General features: G+C 41.4%; 1 protein-coding gene across 1 annotated transcript in view; it reads left to right on the top strand.

The window, feature by feature from the left end:
- Positions 1-149: 149 nt before the first annotated feature.
- Positions 150-27,158, top strand: part of ccdc88ab (coiled-coil domain containing 88Ab) — a 74,159-nt gene continuing 47,150 nt past the window's right edge. The window contains exons 1-3 of the mRNA XM_083898085.1: positions 150-788; positions 871-971; positions 17,571-17,679. Of these exons, the coding sequence (XP_083754211.1) occupies positions 726-788; positions 871-971; positions 17,571-17,679 (273 nt within the window). The 5' untranslated portion in view covers positions 150-725. The remainder of the gene's footprint in view (positions 789-870; positions 972-17,570; positions 17,680-27,158) is intronic.

Below are 27,158 nucleotides of genomic sequence, written 5' to 3'. Positions count from 1 at the left end.
TATTTTTCTGTCAGAGTGAAATAGGCGGAGGGAGAGAGGGAGGAGAAGGGAGGAGGAGGAGAGGCGGTTCCCTCCTCCTCCTCCTCCTCCTCCTCCTCTCGTGTCCTCCACTCATCTTCTCCTCTGCTCACTACTATGCAGCATTTGAACAGAGCAGAAGCAGACGTGGAAGTAAGCGGCCAGACATGACTTTACAGTAAATCAACGAGGACTAAACCAAAGAGCTGGAGCTAAAAACACACCTGGATTTTTTTCTTCTTCTTTGTTTTTATTTTAACGCCACTGGAGTTTTTTTTTTTAATTGGAGGAATAACATTAGATTTTGGCACTTCATTTTTTTTTTATTTAACAGTGAGATATAAAACCCTCACGTAGGATAATTCAAAGAAGAAAAAAGGGCAAAAGGTTTTTTTTTTTTTTTTTTTTTAACAATAGAAAATGTGATTTCTTCTTCTTCTTCTCGTGTCGCGGCGTCGTCGGCGTCACGAACAGCTGGGTCGTGTCGGCGACATTTGTGGATTTACAGTTGCCTTTTTTTTACCCACCCTTCTACCTTTTTATGACACGTTTCAGCGGCCTCGTGTCAAAATGAGCGTGGGTTTAATTGAATCAGCCACATGAGTGGAGTCTAAACAAACACGCGCGTCTCCTTTTTCTTCTTCTTCTTCCATATCTGCTGTAAATCAACGGCGCCGCTCGCTGTGGCGGAAAACGGAGAAAGAAATATGGAAAGCGAGGTTTTCACGCCTTTGCTGGAGCAGTTCATGCTCACACCTCTGGTCTGCTGGGTAAGATCCTCATCCTCATCCTGCTGCTGTGGAAGCATTTATCGATCCACCTTTTCATTCGCCTTGTCTCATTCATTCACAGGTGAAGACAGTGGGGCAGCCGGCGGCGACCGATGGCTCCAAATTATCGGAATATATCGAATTGGTGGACGGGATTTACCTGAACGAGATTATGCTCGAGATGTGAGTAATCTGACACACACTCAACTACACTGACCACCACGTCAACATGGGCAGCAATAATCCCATGTTAGCCAGATTATGGACAATACTCTGAATAAGTCACTGCCATGTCAACGGAATCTGCTCATCACCTTAATCAGAATAAGATAATATCATAACAAAGCAATAATCAGATTAAAATCGGTGCAGAAGTCCGATCTGAGCTCACATATTACAGATTTAATCAGATTATAGAAAGGTATTGGAGTTTGCTCAGCAGTGAGTTTATAATAACCTCTGTAAACAGGAATATTGCCTAAGCAATTCAACAGTTCAGTACGTTATGTACTTATTTGCATTTTGATGTAAAAGCTGTGAGCTGGGGCCACACGGTGGAGTAGTGGTTTGTGCTGTTTCCTCACAGCAATAAAGATTGACGGTTCGTGACCCAGTCAGAAAAAAGGGCATTTCTGTGTGGAGATTATACATTTCCTCCCATCGCTCAAAAACATGCAGAGGTTAATTGGACACGACATTGATCATAGGTGTGAATATGAGAGAATGTTTATTTGTCTCTATATGTTGGCCCTGCGATGCCCTGCCTTTCACCCTATGTCAGCTGGGATTAGCACCAGCAACCTTGTAACCCCTAATGTGGTGGATTAAGTGGAAGACAATGGATGCACCAGTCTGCATCATCCTACTGTTTGGCACATCTGCCGAGCAAAGTGAAGGGCGTGGAGTTATAAACGCTGCAGTTTGTTATTTGGTCAACAGAGAATGGAATGGTAAAAACATACATTTTTTACTTAAATGTGCATAATATGTAGTGCGTTGTGGCAGAGAGCGAGGATACAGCACTGTTAGTGTTTCTTTTTATTGAATAATGTCAGCTTGGTCAACAGAGAATCATCACTTCTTGGGCAACAACTGTGGAAAAACGCAACGAAACGCATGATTTGTAAATATACAGTGAATTATGACTGAGAGAAGATTCATTTTGTGACTGTGTCTTTATTTGTCTTCTTTGTTGATTTATTTTGATCTTTTTCGCCAGACTATTGTGTGTCACACTGAATGATGTCATGTTATTTACATAGCTGGCGCAGTTGTCACCATCTGAGCTACACGTCCTGTGATGGAAATGCAAGTCGGATTAGGGTTAACCTTTTCCATGTCATACCCAAACACGAGCTTTGTTAAAACACAGCTATGATCTGAATATCTTATTCAGAAAAGGGTCAATACTTTGATTACAGGTATCCTTAAATTAGGATATGTTAACCTACTGATAACTTGCGCCCTCACTAGTCTTGGAACAATTATCTTAGGGTGCTTTGGGCTTGCATGACAGCAATCGCTCGTATTTTTTCGGTTGCAATTGCTCCACGGAGCAGTTTGTTTGCGGCGTGTGCACAATTAAGGAGTAGTATCCAGCTGCATTTACCCACCAAACCGGTACGAACAACAGTGCCACTGTCAGATACAACTTTGGTAAACAGAGTTCGAGCTACGCGTTGAAAAGAGTCGGTCTATAAATGGGCTCCATGACCAAGCAGCTTACCTGATGCAGCTTCAGAATACAAACTCTCTGATGAATAGGTCGTCATACGCGGCGTCTTGCTCGAGCAAATTGGAAATGTTTCCCACCAAATTCTGATCAATCACAAAGCTGTTTACAAGCTGAGGGCATGTCGAGTCAAGACTGCATTGTGAAAACGAATTGAACTAAGGCTAAGTGCAACATTGCAACATATTGCTCTCTGAATCGGAACAAAATACAGGTTTGAAAGCACCCTTATTGTCATGTTTCTGGATGTGTGCTTGCCCTCATAAGCTCGTATATTGCTAGATACAAACCCAGTGTCTGCAGTTTGTTTGGATACACGGTCAATAGGTTTGGAGGAGGAGAACTGAGATGGTTTCTCACCCTGAGGCCTTTAGTGAAGTCATCATGTGAGTGAATTAAGCTGCTCTTCATGGACCTCAGCCTCTAACCAGCTTCTGGCTGCAGTCAACTGAATGTAGGCTATAAGCACAAAGGGATCTTGTATTTGGGGGCAATGAGGAGGTCACACTGTCAGATATCTTTGCAGACGTCTTATTGTCAGGATCTCCCGGATCTGTGAAGACATCAGTGGTGGAGGAAGGGAAGAAGGGAGGGAGAGAAAGAGGCAGGGAGGGAGGCAGCAGCAAGCAGCTCCACACTTTCCACCGGGCCGTGTCATCTGCAGCCGACATCACGCCCTGAAAACTGCAGCCCTCGTGTTTCCTGCTGTGCTTTCGATTAAACTAGAAGTCGTAGCCGATAAGAACAGCGGGCCAGTACACGCTCACTCTGATTGTATTTAGTTGAAAAAAGTGGCTGCAGTGTCAGGTTGTGATGGTGAGACACGGTGGCTGCCAGGCTGCTGGATTTGCTAGGTGTTAAATCTGTCTCTTTCCAGTCACATTCTCATGCATCATCACAAAAAAACAGTTTTTCCTTCTCTTTGTCTGGCTCCTGGCCGGTGCTTCCAGCCGGCCAAACACTTTTTCATATTTTCCACTTATGCTACACTCGACACTATCAGCATTCGCTGCTCTCGCTTGCCGGTTTTATGGAGAGTTTAACCAAGCTTTCTTCTTTCTTCCACTGGAATTGATTTTCAGTCTTCAGGAGATTATTATGGGTTCCATAACCGTTGGACTTTTGGTGTCAAAACTATTTTGGCAGAATTGTGCGGTGAAGTGGAAGCTGGTATTCTGTGCTAGGCCTGTGCTGCTAACCGGTTTCAAGGTAGATTATGTTTTTTTTTAAAAAGGTATCAAAAGGCAAAAATGTTCTGTCATACTGTGTCAAGGTATTTACAGTTTTTATGGACTCTTTATAGGCCTGAGTGCAGAGATCCCTCAGGTTGTGTGGAGCATTTAGCACTTTTCCACTTTACAGATCTAGCGCGACTCGGCTCGACTCGACTCCACTCGTTTTTTTTTTGCTTTTCCATTAGGGATAGTACCTGGTACCTGGTGAGGTTTCAAGCGAGCCGAGCTGATACTAAAATGTGACGTCGACAGTCTGCCCGTCATCGATTGGTCAGAGTGTGTCGTCACATGAAGAGTCATGACTGTGACGTCCGGCACCGGAATCAAACTGAACAATGCTGAGCTGTGGATCAGATAATAAAAAGACTTAAAAAATCCTTAAAAACATTTTCCAAAATTTCAGAGAAGTCTGGTGTATTTAGCGACAACACTGCAGAGAGTCTGTGATCCAGTCGTGCAGGAAGTACTGAAAGATTTGGTGAGCAAATGTGTTTTAACGAACTGATTCTAATGATTCAGTTACACAGAAAACGAGTGCTTTGTGCGTCATTAGTTTGTGTGATTGTGTCGTCACGGCAGTTTCATGCAGCCGTGCTATGACGACTCCGCCCACATTTAGGAGATACTACGGAAAACAAGTGGAGCTGAGCAGAGTCGTGCTAAAACTGTATAATACAAAAGCACCAATTGAGTAAAAGGACCCCTCCCCCTCTGGCTTGGTACAACCAGTGAGTCAGCTGTGTTTTCAATGGTGTGATGGCTGAAGGTGATATAATCGCAATATCATGATGCCATGATATTTTTGCAATTACATTGATGCCTGTTCTGTACCAGTCTGTCTTCGCATTAGTTTTGACAGAGATTAAGCTGAAGTTGAGAATCAACATGAAGAGCTGATGAACCCGACAGGCTGTTTCCTGTTTCTGGTTGTGTCCTCTTTCTCCTTCTCTTCCCTCTTCCACCGTCTCCTGCCGCGCAGCCGTTCGTTGGATGTCTACCTTCGCATTTCAAATACCTCTCTTCCACATCTCTTTTCCATGCCTGCTTTTTATCCTCCCACTCATCGAGGCTCAGAGGAGTCCTGTGTTTAGGGAAGCCGCTGCTGTAGCGGCAATATTTTTAGAATATTTTCCCCTTTGGGACCTTGTTTGTTGGAAAGCCAGTGGGGGATATGAGCGGGAAGGGTCAGAGGAGGAAGTGAGGCAGAAAATGAGTTTCCAAAATGGTTAAAACCTGAAACACAAAGGGGATGAAATGCAAAGAAAGTAAAAAAAAAAAAAATTCAAGATCCTGGTTTTTCCAAAGCCACATGGAAACTCCTGAGCTCTACGGATTAGGACTAAGAGGTTTGGACAGATATGCAGGAGGATTTCTGTCACAGCTGCACATTAAAGGAATGAGTTAGAGAGTCATTTTTTGGGGTTGTCGTGTGCCACCGTAGCGAACAGCTAGAATTGAGCTGAAATGAACCGAGTCTGGCTTTTAGTGTTTGCTTGACAGGATTTCAGGGATTGCTGTGTTTATGTTTGTCTGTGGGCTTTTCTGCAGGGCTTCTGTGTCTGCGTGGGAGTTTGTGTATCCGAGGGAGTCTCTGTTTTTCCCCCCCCATGTGCATTTGGTTTTTGGACAGAGGCAGCTGTTGGTAGTTGTCGAGCCCAGCCACCCTCCCACACAGAGGGCCTACAGTAATGGTCAGTTCATGTTGGTGAGACAGCTCTTTGTTTGCCTCTCCCACTTTGCCAGCTCTGTGTGTTCACCTCCAGTCTGCTCGGCTAAATGAAACAAGACTGTGCCGCTGGCTCAAATGGATGATAGAGAGCACATGCAGCTAAACGTCAGTGAGATGATGACCATCCATCACAATCACGTATTATATAATATAATATTTTTTTTTAATATAGCACTTTTCTAATTAGAAATAAAGATGGTTGTAATTGTCAGTCACACAGCAAAACACAGCAAGTTGCATCTAAGTATTATTTTCATAATCGATTAATCTGTTGATTATTTTCTTGAGGAATCAGTTACTTTGTTGTCCATAAAATGTCTTAAATTGTTTCCCAAACCTCAAAATGATGCTCTTCATTGTCTTTGTTTTGTCCACTAACCATAAGTATTCAGTTGTCATGATGGTTCTGTTCTATGGAGCAAAGAAACCAGAAAATATTCACATTAAAGCAGCTGAAAATGGTTAGAGCTTGTTTTAAATATAAAAAAAACCCTCAAACCCTGAATCGATTATCAAAATAGAGAGAGATTAATTAAGTAATTGATAAACAAATCACCTCCCTGAAGTGAAATGGCTGAAAAACAGATTGGAGTATGACTGAACACACGTAGAATCGTCCTCAAAAAGATAGTAAATTCAGTCGATCATTCAGCAGTTTGTCAGGATGAATGCTTCTCGTTCCCGCCCACCCCTGCGCTGTTGGTGTATAAACACAAACACTCCCTCAGTACGCAGCATACAAATAGTGTTACATTGTTTCTGCTCACAAAGACCAATCACGGGCAGAATAATAACATCACCAACAGCAACTAAATAACCATAACAACTATATGCTCCGCTGGAAATTGAATTCAAGTTTGTCTACATTTTAAAGCTGCACATGGACTGGAAGTGTTTGTACTGAAGCCAGGCAGCAAGAAGGGTCTCTGTTTTGAATCGCTGTCTTCACCATCACTCGATCAGAAGTCACATCTCACTACAGTGTGTGAAATGATGTTATGGGATGTGTCTTGTGTGTTTTTTTGAGTACAATATCTACCTTTTAAGGAAGAAATTGTCATAGAGACAAAAAAGAAAGAAAGAGAGAGAGAGAGATGCTGCTGAGGTCACGACTCCGAGGTTTGTTTTGACTGAAAAGGCTGGACCTTAGTTTCCCTCTCACCCTCTCTGTACTGACAGCTTTAGTGTTACTTAGGATTACTCTGCATGTGATTGACCCAGTCTTACTAAAAAAAAAAAAGGCTCTGGCAGACGATCGTCCTCCTGTCAGTAGTTGTTTTCTTCACTCGGAGAGCATTAACAGTTCAACGCTGAAGTTCTGTGCAGTGCAGCCTTAATGGAGGATAACACTCCACAGTCAATGAAAGCCAGCGTGGAGGGACGCGTGTGCACATAGAGAGGTGAAAATATAAACTCACACTTGCAGTTTTCAGGCTGCAGAAACCTGAGCTTTTACTGGTGATGCCAGCTGTTGTGCTTTTAAAGCTGTGGTGTTGCCGTGCGAATGGCTAACGCTAAGACGGCGACATAGCAGACAGGCTGGCAGCAGTTGTCATTGAAACAGAGAAAGAGAGAGAGAGAGCGCACTCAGGATTATCCAACGGTTTGCTGACACCCAGATGGCACCGTGGCCCCTCCTCCTCCTCTGTGACTGACATTACCCAGCCAATTAGATTTCCTCCTCTGTGCAGTCAAACCAATTAGTTTTCTCACTCACAGAGTGGGGGTCAATTAAATTTGTGTCACAGTGACAACTGTCCTGGAGATTGTTGGGGTCAGTTTGTCCTCTGCTCTAAAGCCCAATTTATACCCCTGCGTAAAGTGCTCTGCGTAGGCTACGCAGAGTCCTCTGCGTCGACGCAGAACCTGTCGAAGAGCCTCTGCGTCGTCTCGGGTGCACGGAATATTTTTTAAGTGTCCGTCACTCCGTCAAGGGACAACGGAGACGGCAAGAGCTGCGATTGGTCCTCAGGACAGGCCGAGCGAAGCTGCTCTGTGCCGGCTCACAGTGAGCAGCGAGCGTCCACAGAGGGCGGCGCTGAACACCGCCGACTTCGTCGCTGCCGAACTATAAATACGTCATATCTTAACACACACAGCACATGTTTAGACTCTAAATGGACAATTTCTTGCCTCAAATTATCTTAAAACTGCGTTCCGGGACACAGAAAAGTGACAAACAGCCGCTGTTTCAACAACAAAAGTCTTTCTCCCTCGGACGCCATTGCTCACTGTAGCCAAAAGCACAACAACCTTGCGCAGCGACCCCTACTGATCGGGCGGGAAATTGCAGCGCCTATCCGTCACCACGACGCAGAAGTATAAAGGCTCGAGTGGTCTACGTGGTGACGCAGACGGATAACGCATTACGCAGTCGGAGAAGTATAATGTGGCCTTAAGGCTAAAGGATGTGGATTAATCTGTCGATTATTTTCTCGATTAATCGTTTGGTTCATAAAATGTCATAAAATTTAAAAAAAACGTTGATCAGTGTTTGTCAAAGCTGGAAATTATGATGTTCTCGGAAGTCTTGTTTTATCCACAAACCAAAATGATTCAGTTTTAATGATTTCTTTGTTTATGCGGAGCAAAGAAACCAAGAAAATATTCACTTTTAAGAAGCTAAAACAATCAGAAATCTTTTTTAAATCATGAAAAAAAGCTACAAACCGATTATCGATTATCAAAGTAGTTTGCGATTAATTTAGTAATCGATTAATAATCAATTCATCGATTAATCGTTTCATCTCTACTCCAATACAGGGATGAGAACTCCATGATATGAATTGGTTTCAACATTTATGTATCATACATTTTTAAAACTGTCAAAAATAGAATTGTGGCCTTTTTGCTTTTGATTTGATAACGCATACTTGTTCAGCTCAACTCCATGGGCAGTTGGACCTGATTTGTGTAAGAAATTAAAAAAGATAAACTATAATTGGAAGTTACACGTGTTTTTTAACTTTAAAAAAAAAAAGTAATTTTGCTCCCTTTCCATTGTCAGTAATGTCCTTTTGTGCAGGGGTTTTCTTTCAAATAAGTAAGTCATGGTCAGTGTCATGTGTAACATCTGGCTGATTGCATGCAAGAAAAAAGGTGCAATCAACGTCTAGACTTACAAAATAAAGAAGAAAAGGAATAAATTAGCATGTTCACCTGGGCTTTATGTTTCCATTTCACTGCTGATTGGACCAGATAAAAAACATTTGACCTGTGAGTGAATGCTGATTGTATTCATCACAGACAAAAGCCAGATGTTAGCTGGTGTGTGTGATTGTTTTTTTTTCTATTTTTAAATGGTTGTTAAGCTGCTTTAAAGCCTCAGTTGGGAGGATTGCTGGAAAATAAGTTGATTATCTAGTTTCATCTGCATGTTACTAAAATACCTGAGCTCCCTTTATCATGTGAGCATGGACATACATCCTTGTTTAAATATGTGTCTCTGAAACTTTCTGTTGACAGTGACATGTTTTTTTGTTTTTTTTTAATATAACATTTATTCTCTTACTGTCTTTGGCTTTGTTTTAAGGATTCTTCTTCGTCTTACACTACTGATGTAGTTTTGAGGCTGTAAACCTATGAATATAGAGGAAGCGCAGAAGTGTAGTTCCCATTCAGATCATTTTAAACTGTGCTCAAAGTCTAATTTTTGATCAACAATGCAAATAAAAAACATGATTTTCATGCATACATTTGCACAATCTCAGTTCCCTGAGATGATTTGACAAAAATTAATTATTTTTGAATGCTAATGCTTTTAATTACCAAGTATGACTAATAAACTGTATGTATTACAATGTGATTGCTGTTATTAGTGATGCACTATATTATCAGCAGCATATTATTATTGGATATTGGCAAACACACCAAGATCTGACAATATGACTAATAACTACAACAGTAGGCGAAATAGGCTGCTACCTCCTTGACTGCTATGCTGCGCCATCTACAGCTATTATTTGTTGTTTTTTGGTATCGCCATCGGTTATCGCCCCATATTGATATTGGCAAAAAGTCTGATGTGATATTTCTATTCTGAATGATTCTGTCCAGACGACATGTGTTTTGCTGAGTCAGTGAATATGAATCTGTTAATAGTGACCTCTGTTTTCAAAGCCTGTTCTTTTTTTCTCAAGGCCAGATATAGTAAACCCCCCTGTGTATGATAATCTAAACAGGAAATGGTCCTCACTTTGCCTGTCATCGTCTTCTTTCATGGCAGAAATTCAGCACATTTTTCACTCAAACGCACTCGGAACTCGACAGAGCTTCGTCACAGAGGAGACAACGGTGAAAGACGTGCTTCATGTTCTACCGCGGTTCTTTTCTGTTGTTGTAAAGCGTCAGACACATTGTTTGATTCTGTGGTAAACGTTCAACACGTGGACGTACATTTTTTGCTTTGCTTTGTATGGCTCTGCCGCATTACAGTGCAAACGTGAATTCGTTTGAATGACATCTAACATCTGTTTGCGAAGCGTAGGTGATGACAAAGGTGGAGATGCAAAAAACAGAATTAAAGAAACATTGCATGCAATTTCTTTAAAAAAAAAATACACAATTAAGCTTCTTAAGATGTAATCAAGCAGGAGAGTTCATAACATTTTCCCCTCCTCATGTCAGCTTGTCTGTTTCTTTTTAAAATCACGTTGCTCCCTGGTTTTCTTTACTTCCTCGTCTGTGTCTCTGCTGTTCCATGCTTCTCCTCGCCCGTCTTCCCTCCTCTGTGTCTCCTCTGCTTGCTGAGACCTTTGTTGGTTGTATTTAAGGCTGGTTACAGCAGGACATAGTTGGGATTCCTGCTGGAGTGGAGAAAGCCGGGCAGGCAGAGCTGCTCTCGCTGCTTCTGCTGCTCCTCAGACTCTGGCGTCCACGGTTCTTTACGCCGATCATTAATCTGCCGACCGTCATTATCATCTCTGTGTCAAGCCAATTCTCTCAGTGTCGTGTCCAGCAGGAGGATGTGTGTGTGTGTGTGTGTGTGTATGAAGTCAAACAGGAAACAGCAGCTGTGACCTTCGGAGGACAAAACCTTAACAAGGCCGTGTTAATGTGAGGCACTTGAAACCTCAGAACCAAGGACGTGAACCCCTAGGGGAGACTTTTAGGACAAACACTGGTTTGCTTTAAAGGTCAAAGTCGATTTGACAGTAGGGACATTTAAAGAAACGTACTCTCACAATTTCTGGTCTTCGTCGTGTGAAACATGCATCAGGAAATGGCACAGATATGATTTATTTATGGATGTTATTATTATTTATAAATTGGAATCAGGTTCTTAAAATGTTCACCAACCTAAGAAGAGACGGGGTTTTACTTTTCACTGAAATATTATATGAAACTTCTTTTTTTATGTGACACTGTATTGTGTGTTACTTTGCTGTTGCTGCTTTATGCTGATAATGCAAACTCAGCACTTCCTCCATCTGTTGCATGTTATCGGCACTTTGGTAGCTCAGGAAGTGTAATCCCTTCTGTTACCCAGGGCAATTTTGTTGCTTCGGCAGCAAGTTTTGATTTTCATTAACTGAAGATTAAGAGCAAAGTAAACTGTGTCTGTGATCAAGTACAGTATATGTGTTAATAAGAGGAAATCTCTCACCATCATGCTGTACTTTCCTCCATGAATCATTACAATAAAAGTGGTACAATTTGAGGAGAATGCATGTGATCACTTTAAAGTTGACAGGAGCAAAGTCTAGCTGAAGTTCCTATGGCTACAGTAGCAAAGGAGAGGAATGGGAAGAGGCCCCCAATGAAACACGGTGACAAAGACGGGAGAGAAACGAGGCCATGAAACGTCAAGATGAGGAAACAGGGTGATGAGAGCCACATACCAGCAGTCAGATCCTCCCTGGTCTGTTTGTAGAATACAGTTCCCAGAGGACAGGAGTGGAAGGGGGGCTGAGATGTTTGCAGGATCTCAAAAAACATACCTGTTGTACTGACAAGTCAGTTGGAGCCTCCATAAACAGACAAACCAAATATCAGCATTTCCCAATCCTAATCCAATCAAATAGTCAGCTCGTCGAGCTCTGCAAAAACCTGATAACGACCCACTAATTTAAGTGTGTTGGAGCAGGTCTCAAACATGTAGGACCAGGGTTTCTGAGGACCAGGATTGAGAAACACTTTTTCACAGGGGTTCACTTCAAAGGAAGGGTTATGAGATTTTTCCCCGATTAACTAAATTCATACCAAATTAATATTACTGTGATATCGCATCCATCCAAGGTATAAGGGTAAACAAATGGCAGTGGCTTTGTCAACACGCTCTTAAAACAGGGTTTGATGGGGTTCTAATGTTGTTAAGGCAGAACTTTAATTATTCAACCTTTCACATAAACATTTTTATCAAACCTAATCTTGTTCTCTAAGTATTCATCATTTAATTTACAGAGCTGTTCGTGATTCAGTGCCGACATCCATTAATGCAGAACATTTGGCAACATCCTCAAATCCCACTGAATGAACCACTTTTCTTTTACCATTAGCCTGTCGGCTTCAAAACAAACAGAACATTTATAAAAGTAATGGATTAGTTGTGTAGGGAAATGGTTTATTAGAAGTATGATGTGGGCAATTAAGATTTGAATTTGTTTGAATTTGTCGTGTGGATGTGTTACAGAAACACACCCACAGAATTACCCTGAACTGAACTGCTAACCCTGGCATGGTTTCTAATAAGAGCTCATCCTCATCCCGTGATTCCTCTTACTGGAGCAGTTCGGCATGTGTGTTCAGTGTGTCTGTGTGTGTTTGTGTGTCACATATGGAGACACAAAATACACAATCTCTGCTACTGTGTTTGGACAGTACAGCTCATAAACTCAATCCCCAGCACGTGGCCAACTAGTGTAGTTTTTTTGTGTGCGCTTGGTTGCCCATGCTGACTTTAATACAGCCTGTCATATGTAGGTTACCACTACTCCTCAACCTGCCCAGCCTATCAGAGCCATGAGAGGAGAGAACCTCAGGCTCCACACACACACAGCTGCATCATCTATCGGCACCATCGGCTTATTGACTGACTGTCTGGCTGCCTCTCTGACTTGCTGACTAGTTGCTTGCCTAGTTAATCTGGCTTTCTAGTCGGTCTAGACCTAATCTATGTTCAAGTCGTCGGTTTACTGTGTCAGCAGGAACAGGCAGTGAGGAAATGAGACGGATTTTTGACTCCGGTCGCAGCTTTACAAGTCACCTCATTAGTTTCTCGCTCCTCCTCGGGGTTTGTGTGCAAGAATGCAAAATGGAGGCAAAGAAATTAGAAAACTGTTGTGTCCGCCATGTTCTTGGCTGACGGACAGTGATGGAATGTGTGAATGGGCAAACATTTTCCTTTGCGCCCCCCCCCCCCACCGCCTCTCTCTCTCTCTCATACACACAAACACACACGCGTGTGCACACACACACCTCTCATTCACTGCATCACCCTCCTTGCCCTGACAGGATTACAGTCTCCTCTGTGCTTCCTAATTAATGAGTTAAATAGACCCCCTACTATGTACCTTCAAAAGGGGGGTGAGTGTGTATTGGGGGGGGGTGGGGGGGACAAAGTCACATGACTTCATTTAGACTCCTATTAAAAAGAACCCCGTGTCCTTCTGATTAGCATGATTTGTGTGTGAGTGCCAGAGGTTATTTCAAAGACCAATTAACACGTCTTCACTGCAGCCGATCGACTCGGGACCAGCTTTTTCATGCGAGAACGCAACTTCTGACCTTTTTAAAAGTCCAGAGTGTGACATGTAGACGGGGTTAATGGCAGAAATGGAATATACTAGACATAGGCAAAAGTATTGGTTTGTCATAGCCTTAGAAGTAGCCTTTCACATGTACTTCAGGCAAGGATGTGGTTTTATGGCGGCGACCTTCTTGTGCTGCCATGTTTCTACAGTAGACAGAAAGGACAAACTAGCCAGAGCATGTGTTTAGCATTTTGAAGCGGAAGTTTACTACATAAATTAAAAAGAACGACATCCTTTCTAGTATGTGAAGGCCAATATACTTTACTTTACTTTGTCAAGGGAAAGGTGAGTGGAGGGGTCCTCTGTTTGTTGCAGTCTAATCGTCACTGATTCTTAAACTCCAGACCTTAATACACTTTTAACTTGATAAATAATTTATAATAAAAAAAAGGGTCAGCTGCATGATGAAGAAAGAAAGAAATGCAGACTCTTTACCTTTGACCTCCTTTTTTATTTCATACTGTGCAGAAACTCTTTATCAGATTCTGCCTCTGCTGTATTTCACACATTAACTGTACAGAAGCAGATATGATCACGTTTAAGGGCACAGATGCAGACATGCACACACACACACACTCTCATGCATGACTTCACATGCACTCCACTCCACATGCATGCATGCATGCAAACATTCACAAGCAGCCAGGCGTCTCCTCCCCCCTTCTTGGAGCATGTTGACCCTGTTATATAGGTCATATCATGAACATGCTTTGAAGTCTGAGCCGTGTGTAATAAAAAGAGGGTTTCTCTTTAATAGTGTTAATGTAAAACTCAGTGATTCAGTTAAGCTGGTGGTGGTGGTGTTGTTCTTGACAACTCCAAAGCAAATGTTTCATAAATGAATGAACAGGGATGTGTTTTTTTCCCCTTTAAAATAAGACTTTTTAAATTATTTCCTGGGTGTGATGTCTATTTTCTACACTGCAGATATTGTTACCTCCGCCAATATCGTGTTTTCGCTCACAGTATTTGTCTCTTTTGATAATAACATTAAAGTCTGTTAGTTTTGGCCTATGGAAGAAATTCGAATAAAAAAATGAGGTTGTGATCTGCATCATCACTTAAGTGTATTGACCCTGTGGGAAACTGAGCTTCATGCTTCGAGTGCTTTCACAAGTTTCAAGATGATTCAAGTGACCTTGATTGTACAATCTGTTAGCAGTTAAGACGTGTGCTGCTTTTCATTTGGCAGTAAATGTAAGTCTTTTTCTCTGTATAGTAATGCCCTGTTTACATCAGAGCAAGTCAACTGCAACCATGAATACTGTCACTTTTCTAATGTGGCAGCTGTGGCCACGGTCAGACTTTGAATATTCCAAGCATCTCGTTCAATTCAGCCTGAATGGAATAGAAAAAATATACGCTGCAGTTATAGTGAAAGGTTGTGATGCAAGTTATATTAGTGGTGATTTTGCAATTCATTTGTACAGTAAAACCATTAATGAAAACATTGATTTAAGTACTACTGGGGTTTGTACTAAACAAGACAAGCATACTCATTTATGTCATTCACAAATGAAACATTTCCTTTGTAGCTTTTACACACTGTGTATGAATTCCCATAATTTGCTTAGATTAATATTTCATCCCCACATCTACATTTGAAGCACAGTCGTTCTTCTGATCCAGAAAAAAAACCACAATATGAGTAGATCAAGATGTGAAAGTGTCACTATTTTCTTATCTGCTACTTGACGAAATCTTATCAGCTCAGCATGTTCCTGCTTTGTCACAACCGCTGTTCTGTGAAGGTGGCAGCTTAACAATTCAGTATTTCCCTGGTGGCACGAGTAAATATTACATTATGGCCACATGTGTTGTGTTGTATAAGTCTGTTTAATGCGTTACCTTGAAGCAACTACCATTTGAACATACTGTTTATTTGCACCAATAATTAAAATGATGACGGCAGATTGGTGTTAAAATGAGATTTAAAGGTGCCATATGTAAGAATGTGGCCAAAAACGGTTACTACACTCAAATTCAAAATACAGAGGTCTCTTAGGTTTCGTTTTTCGTTCGTAACTGGCAACCCGTGGTTGCTCGGCAGCTGAGACTCTACTGACTGCAATGATTGGTAGACGGCGGTAAGTGGCGCCACATGCCAAAACATGATTTCAAAACATAAACATGATTTGCAGTCTGCAAAATATTTTTTTAATGCAAATATTTTGGCTGTACTGTTGTTGTTGGTGAGTTCAGTTTGTTATATGAACATTATTCCTGAGTCTATGTGACATATAAGCAGGATTTTACGATAAGTTTCTTTAGATTTATTACATAATGCACCTTTAATATGAAATGAGGTTGAGGATCTCATTATTTGGTTTGTCTTTTGAAAACAGTTGAGGAGGCCATGCTTTGTTAATGTGTGGAATGTATGCAGCTCACTAAAACATGTTGACACCCGTGATAACATTAATTGTCATGCATGCTCCTTTTTTTTGAAGACCCTTAGGCAGCAAACATTGACGCACAGCCTTTCTTTTCTGTACATCTTCTCTTTGAGACAAACAAGAAAAAAAAAATCATGAGAGGATTATTGACTTTTTCTTTTCAAATGTTTACTGTTGTTATAAGTGAAGGCTACAGGTGTTGCAAGAGTTTCGCAACTAATATCATTGACCATGTAAATGCTTCACAAAGATGTTGAATGGATTAAACTCCTCAAAGTCTTTGATAGGACTAGACTTAGGACGACATAATCTGTCGAGTCTGTCGTTTCTTTAACACAAGGGTCCATTGTCGGTGTGCTGCCAATGTTTTTGGTCAAACACACTCCCACCCCACCACACAGTGGGTGTAATTCAGTGTATAACTGAAAACCAGCCAGTGTGGAACACACTTTTCAGCCATGCACTGAAGTCCAGACATTTTCCTAAAAGACATACAGGGTCTGTATGTGAGAAAATAAACGTCCTGCCAGACTCCTCATCAAACCTTTTCAAAATGTCAGCCCACATGAGAATAAAGCATACAACTCGTAGTTTGTTAGGAAGCTGCAATATTAACCAAATAATAGCATTTTTTTTATATTGAGGATCTATTAAGGATAATTAGATGACAATCTGCAAATAAGGTAAAAGTTTTAAAATGTATCAGCTCAATTTCGTTAATTATTTTAATAAAAACAAGGAATTTGAGGGAAATGGTCCAGAAATCCGTTCTGCCAAAATGTGAAACCCTCTGTAATTCAGAATCATGTTTAGGAAAAGCTGTTTAAACAGACTGTATCTTGGGTCTAAAGTGGTGTGAACTCCTATTTTTCTCCATCACCTGCACTGGCAACATACCATTTACCATATAAGTGGTAGCCACAACAACCTCCACTCTCCTGATGTGGATTGTGAGGCTGGTGGCGTCTCTGTTCTGTTCCCCCCCCCCCCCCCCATCGTCTCTATCAGTAGAGGGTGTAGAACAGTGGTGGTTACTGTTCTTTGAAACAGGGGAAACTAATTTCAGGACCAGTTATTTATTCTGTACATACATTCTGCCCCCCACAACCAAACCCACGTTGATAAAAAGTAATGAACGAACGAACTGGTCCATGGACCAAAGACTGTTCCTCCAATCGACATGCATCAGCCCAGAGTCCGTGCCCGCCCACCGCTCCATTGACTGCCAGACACTCTGAGCTACTGAGGAAGATGACGATTTTGCTGCATTTATCTAATCACTGTCTCGCTCATCGTAGTGACGTAGTGGTTGATTGAAGCTGAGCTTCCACTTGTTTTAATTTGCCGTGCTGCTACGGGAATGCATGAGAATGTATGCATGGAAAGGAGCCAGTTGAGGTGGTTTGGTCGCCTGGTAAGAATGCCACGATGTACGAGGTGTTCTTGGCTTGTCCAACTGGCAGGAGACCTCGGGGCAGACCAACTCGATGACTAGGTGGAGAGATTATATCTCCTCGCTGGCCTGGGGAGCACATGAGCATCTCACAGTCAGAGTTGGACGGTGTGGCTTGGGAAAGGGAAGTCTGCTAGACACATTTGATGATTGATGGATGGATAGATGGATATGTGACTTATTTTATGACATTTAAGTGGAAGCAGAAGCTTCCCCCTGCTGTCTTAGAGCAATTGCCTCGGGGGAAGAAGTGGCTCATGATCATGTGACCACTAGCCTTGCTCATGCTCATGCATGGAGCCTGAAGTCAGTGAAACATTTGATACCATTAGCTTGCACGTATTTAAAACTACAATTATACTATTACTGCAAAAGATGCTTCCGGAGTTTTTCCTGCTTTTGTGAATGTGTCTTCAGACGATCTCCTGCTGCATTCTTCAGATGGTGAACTTGAAAAATGACCAGACCTTTTTCTAATCCCTGCAGAAATCCTAAGGCCACGGTGCAGAGGACCAACAAGAAAGTGAACAATGACCCTACACTGCGCATCCAGAACCTTTCTATTCTCATCAGGCAGATCAAAGCCTATTATCAGGTAAGACTGATTCCAGCTGTGAACTCGAACTCTTCTACTTAATTTATGTGAAGAAAAAGGCAGCATCCACATAGTTGACGGCACACACCACATGCCAGTGTTTAACAACAACCCTCTACCAACATGCTCAGTACTAGTTACTAGATTCCACTTGTGAAACCCGTTGAGCTCAGCAAACTGAAATAATATGATTCACTACAGTGCTGTAACAGTGTCTATAAACTGTGACTCTGATAAGCAGGAATTGAGCGTGACCTGGCATGCTGCTGCTGCTGCTGCTGCTGCAGAGCAGGAATGTTCTCATGGTAAAGCAGAGACACACATTTCCTTCATGTCAGACTGTGACCCACATCCTCAGGGCCTGGCTAAATCATAGAATTGCCAGGAATAAAAATATATGAAATGTAAGTTTTTAGTCAAAGTTAATGGCTTGATTTTGTTGTTTCATGTTCTTTTTTTGACAGCTGTTTTCAGAAGTCAAGTGAGGTTTGGTTTAATTCGGTCTTAATCTGGTTTGCTTCATTTCTAAACATCCTGTTAATCACTCCCAGGTCATCTTATTTAAACAATCAGCCTATTGTGTAGACTTAGACAATATAAGCCTACAAAAGCTCCATTAGGCCGCCTCAAACAGCCAGCAGAATGATCTCTCAGAGTCACAGGTTGAGTCGCTGACTGCTGGGGTTAAGCACCGAGGTGCTGGATGATGAGATGATGGGAAGGGATAGAGGTTTTAGAGGTTTCCTGGCGTGGGTCCTCTTAGTAAACTAACAATATCGTTTACATCTACAGTGTCTCTCTCTCCTTTTGTGTCCTCTGTGTCTCACTGAGACCACCTACAAAGTACACTCCCTGTTGTCCTATAGCTTTGTGTCCGTCTGTCCCTCTCGATGGCTCTTTGGGGCCATAAACATTCACTTAAAGTCTTTCCATGACTTGGTGATGGGATGGATATTTTAATGCGTGTGGCGGAACAATATGTGCTGTGGCAGAAGCTACTTCATGAGTTTGAGTGTGAATGTCAAATAAATGCATGTTCGTTTTTCAGTTGGTGTCCATGAAAACACAGAAAAGAAGTGTAACAGACATGCCATGATGATTGCATGTCTGTTGATACAAACCCCCCTATAGCACAGGTTATCGCTGTAGCATGAGTGAATTTTTTTTTTTTGAACTTTTTATTTATTCCACACAAGTAAAACACATGAAGATGTACATAAATTCACCTCGGTCACAATACATTAAATCCGATCCCTTCATCCACACAATCGCAGCATACCGCATTTCCACACAAATATTTGGAATATTCATTAAAAAGCATGAGTTGAATTTTGAGGAAGTTTTGCTTGACGACAGAAGACAGGAGCGTTTCCTGCCTTAATGGAGTTGTTTTTCGTAGTTACGTATACGCCGTTTATGCTCAGCGCGTTGTTTGTTGCAATATTCACCTCAACAGCAGGGGACGTACAACCAAAATATTCAGTGAATAAGCAGGAAGTCAAAGTGTGCTGCCAGATAAACCTCCGCTGCCTAGCAACAGTAGTAAACAAAAACTTTCCGCCATTGAATTTTAGGATATGGCTTATATTTGTCTCAAAATGACTGTCTGTCTCTGTGTGTCACTTATTGGGACAGCCATCCCATAATCCAACAGAATCACCGGGAGGGCTTTTCCCCCTGGGTCACCACTCTTTCCATGGGCTTGTCTTTTGCCCTTCACAAAGCGATCACTCCTGTTTTTCCACGTCCTACGGCAAAAAACTTCATCTTTTTGTAGTCGTGCTCAGCCAGCCTTCCATTGAAAATAAAGAGTTGGAAGTTAGAACAAATCAGAGGTGCATGCCCTACGCCTGCAGGACGTCACACTGGGGGCGTGGTTAAATGCTTGATTTCACCTTTTCTTTCGAAGGTTGAGATTGTGAAGTCGTTTTGATCAATATTACATTTGCAATCGGGATCGTGACACCTCTTATGAGTAACTATAGTCAATAACTGTAGTGGTTCATGATCTAATTAATGTTGTATACTCATACTCCAACCTGTTTGCCATTGTCTTGCTTTACTAGTGCAATGTTGCTGTTGCTGGTTTGAATGGAACAGTATTATATTTTAAAGTTCACCCAGTCTTGGATCAGTTATGTTCAGTTGTAGGCAAAGGCACTGAATCTTGAAACACACAAATAGGGACAGAAAGTGTGTGAGACACTGTGTTGAATGTGGTGAAAGTGATGGATCATTTTGTTGTTTTTCTTTTATACAGTAGGTGTGCATTTATTATTCTCCAGCTTTGTCAATGTCTATACGTATGAGTCACAATGTGCTTACCTGTGCACCATTTGTTAGTGGGGCAATGCTGACTGAAAGTGGCTTTGATATATATGCCTTAGGGATCTTCTGTTTTTCCTTTACTTGGTTTGTCGTGTATCACATTTCCAGAGTGCAGACATATGGATGAGGGGTGGAAGCATTGGGGTCTTAGGTCTAATGGATTTAACAGGTTTTCAATTTACTTTATACTCAGCACTTTGAAAAGGGACTTTGGCTGAGTGGATGCCTTTCATGGTTGGTTGCTTCAAGTGATCCAATAAATTGATCGTGCTTAAGATTGTTGTAATTACATTTTCCAAGTAATCTTATATCACAGAAACTCCCCCTGCACAGACGGAAAACGTTAAGGTCCTCCTGGTTGCAGGAACGCAAACGACGATCGAAATTGAGAAACCAGTGCACATTGAAATGACAGTACTGAGTTTTATTCTTGAGAATCTTATATTACATTTGGTCTGAAAACGGCATCAGAGCGACGTTATCGTGCCAACAGAGCACAAAGACATTAGGTAACTATGTTACTGAGAGTGATGCTGTGGTGCTTTTAAACACATGCACGCGTGTAGATTCTTTAACTGAATCACTATATCCACTGTGTGGGAGGAAGAAGGTTGGGGTGACTTTATTGAATTGGATGCTTTTGAGTCAAGAGAAAACCTATTAATTGACCCTTTGAACCATCACTTACACTACGGTCCCACTGGTCAAAACATCCTTTAAATAACAGGTTTTGATCGGTTTTTCACCAATGGGAATGTGTTTAATCAGCATTAAGTCCCAGGTAAAAAAAAAAAAGCTCTGCAAATATTATTCTCTGCACAATTTCCACATGTAGCTTTTTAGCATGTCACCATGCTATAACTAGCCGGAAACCACCTTGTACTGTTGAGCTGAAAGGGGACGTTTTGCCCCCTAGCAGAACGGAGGCCAACACACTTCCATTCGATAAACCGATTGCTGACTAATGCTTGTATTCTGGGACACGGGCAGTTGTCCATTTGGATGTCAAAGTCATGACTGTGACTTGACCCTGCATGCAAATGTACTGACTGGCACAGGGAATGGTGTTAATCGGCTATTTTAAGCGCCTGTATCTGGGTTTGAAAATCACGGGTATACCTGCCAATTTGACTGTGGAAGAGGCTTTAGTTGATTATTTTTCCTGATACTCATCCTCCAATCCCTTACTCTGGCTACGTTTGTGTGTGTGAGAGAGAGAGAGACTGTTCAGATTGGTCGTGTAGGAGGGAGTTGATGTCTAGACGGACTTTGATTTCACGATATGGTGTACAGATCAAGGCTGAACAGCTGGAAATGTGTCTTATGATGGTACTGTAACATTTCTCTATGTCATACTGTGGCATAGAAACGGACATAACAGGTGCTGCATTTTTCTGCTCCTGCGTGTGCGACGTTACCTTTTCCAGTTTCTTCAGAGCAGCGTTTAGGGATCGTTTCCTTTCTCTGGTCAGTCCAAATATATGCTGGGCCTCTTTTTCATTTTAGTGGCCTTGGTTTGGTTTGGCGTACTTAGAGGGGGATTTAACATAAATCCTCCCCCAACTGAACTAAAATTCTTTGTGCTTTTTTAGGCTTTCCTCAAAGCCTCGTAAGTGAATCCCTTTGTTCTAATTTATGAAAATCAGACTCCTAACCTCCCTCACTGTTCAGTGTTAAAACATCTCATTGAGACTGATGTAGAAAAAAACCTAAGGTGAGAACCTTTAGCGTCATATATATATATATATATATATATATATATATATATATATATATATATATATATATATATATATATATATATATATATATATATAAATCTGTTACACTAAATGACTGCCCTTCATGGACGGTTTGTTTTACCGCAGGCCGATTTAGTAACATTTTATCTCAGCTGCCTCCTGTAAAAATATAACAGCTTTAGATGTTAGCGTTGGTAATAAGAGCGGTCTTGTCCTCTCTTTGCCACAGCTTAGGGTTCGGGGTGGGGCTTGAAGCCTGGGATCTCTGGTATGACTGTTTAAAGGGTAACAGAGGACACCATTCATGCTGAGTCGGCCTGGACCAAAGCGCTTTGTAGAGTTCTTTGGCATAGCTTGTAGAATGCAGGACAGGTTATCAGGCCTTCTGAGGCTGTTTTTGTTATCATCTGCAGACTGTTTGATCACAGACGAATATTTTCAGCCTTTTCATGAAAAAATTGTGTCTTTTTACCTTCATTTGAGCTTTGCTCTTAATATAATGTGCATTAAGTATTTGAGCATGAAGGTCAAATATTTATCGCAGCATAAAACCTGAATAACCATGACGCTTTTTTTCCAACCTGCTCTTGAAAAGGCTGAAAATGATTGTGTCATATTCATTTTCCCATAAATGCTCTTTGAAGTAATGTGTTTCATGAGATGAACAAGACTTAATGGGTATTAGAGACTGTTTTTGCTTCTGCTTTTTGCAGCACAGGGGTATCATGTAAGAATCATGTATATGGAAATATGTGATCTTAAGGGATTTAAGATAAGTTGTATAACAACATTTAGTGGTCTAGTGGTCCATTAATACATAATAACACAGCATTAGAGTCTAACTCAGTTTCTATCACTGAATTCCTCTGCTGACAAAAATAAGACTTTTCTTTGTGGATCTTGAATCTTGAAAAAATTGCAGCCAGTATCTATATAAAATTATGATACTGTTCTTCAACCACCAAATAATGTAGCTCTTAGCACTTCAACACAATGGATACTAGGGGAGAGCAGCTAAATGTGCCAAGTGATACCAGACCTAAAAAGTCTTGGTATCCCTCTCATAAAGGTCTAAAAAGACTTGGAAAAACTGAGCAGCAGTTTTGAATCTAGATTACAGACTGACTTAATCCCAGGGTGGAGAGGCAGGGGGTCATAAATGTCTGAAGACGGTGTCATTAAATAACTTTAAAAAAACCTCAACGAAATAGGTTCAATATTTATAGAAATTAAGCAGACAGTGAGACAGATGTGTATGTACATGAACACCACGGTCAAGCAGTGTTTTGAATTGGGATTGCAGCAAACATTTTAAAGCTCCCATAGAGTGGTTCTATCACACATACTATATATGTGAGTTATGGAGGTCTACTTACATACATTCACTTGTTTTTATGGTCAAAAACCTGCTAGTTGCTGCAAACGAGCCAATCGAAATTTCTCCTCTCTGACTCTCTCGTCAGACGCGATGTTTCAGACCGAAATCTCACGCCCAGTAGACAGACTGTGTTGTGATTGGCCAGCCAACGAGAGCTTTCCCAACTGTCCTGTGATTGGCAAGGTACCTGGAAGTGACATCCTTATCAAAACATTGTTTTTTAACAGTGTTTAAAAATAGCTTCGTCACGACTCCCCGCTGTAGTCCCTTTTACGACTTTGACCCGGAGTCGGACCCAGAGTCAGAAGACACTGTCGCAAGTGAGACACCTCCGCAAGGGACATTCTTCTTCTTCTGGAACTAGTGCCCGGAGCAGGAGGATCCGCTGCTCAAGAGAAGTGATCCTCATATAACGATTTCCAGGCTTTTTCAGACCGCTTGCAGAGCCTGGGAATACAATAAAACCCAGTGTTCTCAGCAGTGGCTGAACTGTTTGTTTCCGAAATTTTAGGGCTTCATAAACGAGGTAATGGCGCAGATACACACCAGAAAACATGAGTGAGCCAGAGTGAAGCTGAAACACAAATATCGCCACACTTACAGTAAGTCACACGCAGTCATGCACACAAGATGTGCTGCAACAGCTGTGGATGGTGGTTCTTCATCAAAAATGCCTGTTATTACAGCCTATGCATTATATTCATTGGTTATTTTAATTGTCTTCAACTGTAAACTATGTTATTATACAACATAGGTTGTAATATACATCTCCCTTTAATCATTCTGAAAATCCTCTGTGTCTCCGTGCCTTCTGTCAACAACACTCGTGAGTGAATCAGTTTAGTAGGGCATGTTCCTGTTGCTGCAGGCTGAATCTGTGTTTTCATGCAGACTCTCATGCTGCTTCATCTAAACGTCCTGTTGATGATGATGATGAAGCAGCTACTGTACATAACTAGCCTGGCTTTTAAATGCATCATATAAGAAGTAGTCTGACTGATCTGATAAAGGGATTTTGTTTAGATTGAACAAAACTAACTTGATGCTTGTTAAACCTTTGAAACTATGACTGCAAAATAACAGCGTGAACACTGACTGAACACAGTCATACATTGTTATTTTTCTGGTTTCAAGCCACATGAGAAGTATCCGAGCAAATGTCATCCAAGTGTCATTTATCTCCTCCAGTGTTAGAATTAGTTCCCCACCGTAAACAAGCGCTCACTCGTTCTGCGACGTATCTGTACACATAGTGAACATTGTCACCGTTTCTGGGCTTCACGTGGAGCTCTGCTGCTGCTCGCACATCACATCAGATAATCACAGCCTTGAACACTGGCTCACCAAAATAACAGTGTGCCTGCAACATGTCTGCGAGGGTTCACTCTGTAGGTCTGTGCACAAGGAAAACATGTGAAGAGGAATTTGTGGCAGTTGTGATGTAGATTTGGTTCCCGTGCACTCAAAGGGAGCTATTTTAGTCACAAGCAGAGTTACTGTATTAAGGGGAAGCTTGAAGCCGTGTTCTTCTTTTCCATCACTGAACCAAACAGGGCAGGGAGTTCAGTCTGCAGTGGTAGAAGCTCAGTGGTAAAATAATCAAATCCAGCTTTGAAATTCAAACTTTAAAGCAGGGATGCATGATATTGGACTTTTTATAGAGAGGTTATGTGTGTATATATGTGTGTGTGTATGTGATTTTCCCTGCGCCAAACTGCATTTAGTCTCTTCTGTCGGGAAATAAACATAATATTTTTCACACTCCTGTCGCATCAGATGTAGATATACATTTTCTTCTTTGAGCAAAATAAATAAACTTCAAGGAGGCGACAGCTAATGTTGAGGTCATTAGTCATCATGCACCTCTACTTTAAAGTGGTTTGAAGGTTTCTTTTCTGCTTTTATTTTGTAGACATGGATGGGGCTACAACAATTAGCAATTGATTATCAACTGAATTACTTGGGTAATCAGATGCGGTTTGATAAAACAAGACTTTCAATAACATGAGGAGTGGAAAATGCCAATCTATATTTTTCTTTTCCAACGTTTTCTCGATCATCAAGTCGATGATAAACCAGTAATGAAAATGTTTTTTTTTCTATTTTATGACACAAAACATGTAAAAAGTGAAATTGCAGTGCCAATTTTGTCATGTACTGACATTTACCCGTACTTTTAAGACCCAGTGTGTAAAAATGAGTAACATTTAATGATGATACTGCATATTATAACAAAAAGAGGAGCTCCTTCACTCACCCCTCCCTTTCCTAAGGGTATCAGCAAACCATGGTGGCCTTTACACCAGAAAGTTTGTTGTTCTTCTGGCTCTAAATACCAAATGAGTTTTACACACTTATGCAAACATAAGTATGGGTAGTAATGTCTGCCAATAAATCCTGCTAAATGTTACATACTGGATCTTTAAGCTGAGTTAAAAAGAGTAGTTTAGAGGGTTTTTTTGTGTGTGTGTGTGTGAGGCTGAGCCCTGAGGTGATGTGGTGGGGGCTGAGAGGTTGGACCTCCTCTGCCCACCTGCCTCCACCTTTTGAGACGAGCAGCAGGATCAACCCATCTACTCGTTCAGCCTTGGGGCTAAAAGCACTCGAGCTGATAGATAACAGCCGAGAACAAAAGAAACTGGGGCCTAATGGGTCGTTCTCTCCTCCTCCTCATGTAAAACATGATCTTTCCATCTGGACGACAGTAGACTTCAACTGCTGTTCTTTTCTTTTGAGTTTACCGTTGAGCCAAGAGCAACTGGTGACTCAACCCCCCCCCCCCATCAAATCTAATGATTACTTGTTCAGGAAGCACATAGTGTTATTGTATCAAGTGAACTTTGCACAAAAGCAGAAGTCAGTATAATACTTATTGGAACAACTTGCAGGTTTTCAGTTTTCATTGGAAATATGACCACGTCATTGTCATATACTTTATTGACAGATGTGTTTTAGGATTCTTGTATCTGTCCTTAATGTTCTTTCTTGAGTTGAGTTTATATCGTGTCATGATGTTTTGTTTGTTTAGTTGTGTTTTAAAAGTGTTCCTTGTTCTCTGGTCTCTCTCTGTGTCTGCCCATAGTTCTGTCCGTTCTTAGACGAGGGTCTGCATCAGTTGTAATGTTTTGTCATTGTTTTGTCTGTTGTCTCTGTATTCTTTGAGTGCTGACTTGTACATGTGTTGACACTGGTGGACATGCTCATATAACCTCACTCGTGTTTCCATGGTTACCGTCTCCTTTGTTGTCTCTTTAGATCAAAACAAGCACGCCGTGATTCGGAAATGGGCTGATTATGAAAGTTCAGCGTCACACAGACCGTAGCAGACCTCTGCATATACATGTACATGGAAAACATAACCTGACCATTATGTGGTTTTCCTTATACTGTATTTTTTACTTTTTATTTTAAGTTGACCTAAAGACAGCTGCTTATTGTCAGTCTTTGGGCTTGTTGTTGTTTTCTTAAAATGTGTAAAATTTAGTTGTTGAGTCTAAAGAAGGAAATGAAGAACGCAGTTAAGTTACCCATGTGATAAGCTGTTGAGTTAATGTGGGTCTATTACAGCACTGAATGGTCCATTTGCTTTAATTCCGATCATGAGGATGTAGTGAAATCTGTTAAGTGGTTTCTGTGTTTTTGTTTGATGCGAGAGAAAGAGGAAGCAGACTTCTTCCCATCGTTGGTGGTAATGACCTTAATCTCTGCAGTTTTTCAGCAGGAGAGAAGTCCGCAGTGCCATACCCAGGAGAGAGCTTCAGTGTGTGTGTTTGTGTGTGTGTGCGCGCGTGAACATTGATGTACAGTACGTGTCAGCTTCACTAGCACTGGGAGAATAAACCCCTCTTCTCGTTTCTATGGTAACACTCCATTTCTGCGGCATGGGTGTGATTCAGGCTTTCAGGGTTCAGGCAGAAAGCACCAATAGAAACATGCACACACATGTACTATACACACACACACACACACACACACACACACACACACACACACACACACACACACTGCAGCACAATTAGTCCCCTGTTACA

The sequence above is a fragment of the Microchirus variegatus genome (genome assembly GCF_963457635.1).
Source record: "Microchirus variegatus genome assembly, chromosome: 11".
Lineage (NCBI taxonomy): Eukaryota > Metazoa > Chordata > Actinopteri > Pleuronectiformes > Soleidae > Microchirus > Microchirus variegatus.
The sequence above is the reverse complement of the archived record's forward strand: the minus strand, read 5'-3'. Positions and strand labels throughout refer to the sequence as shown.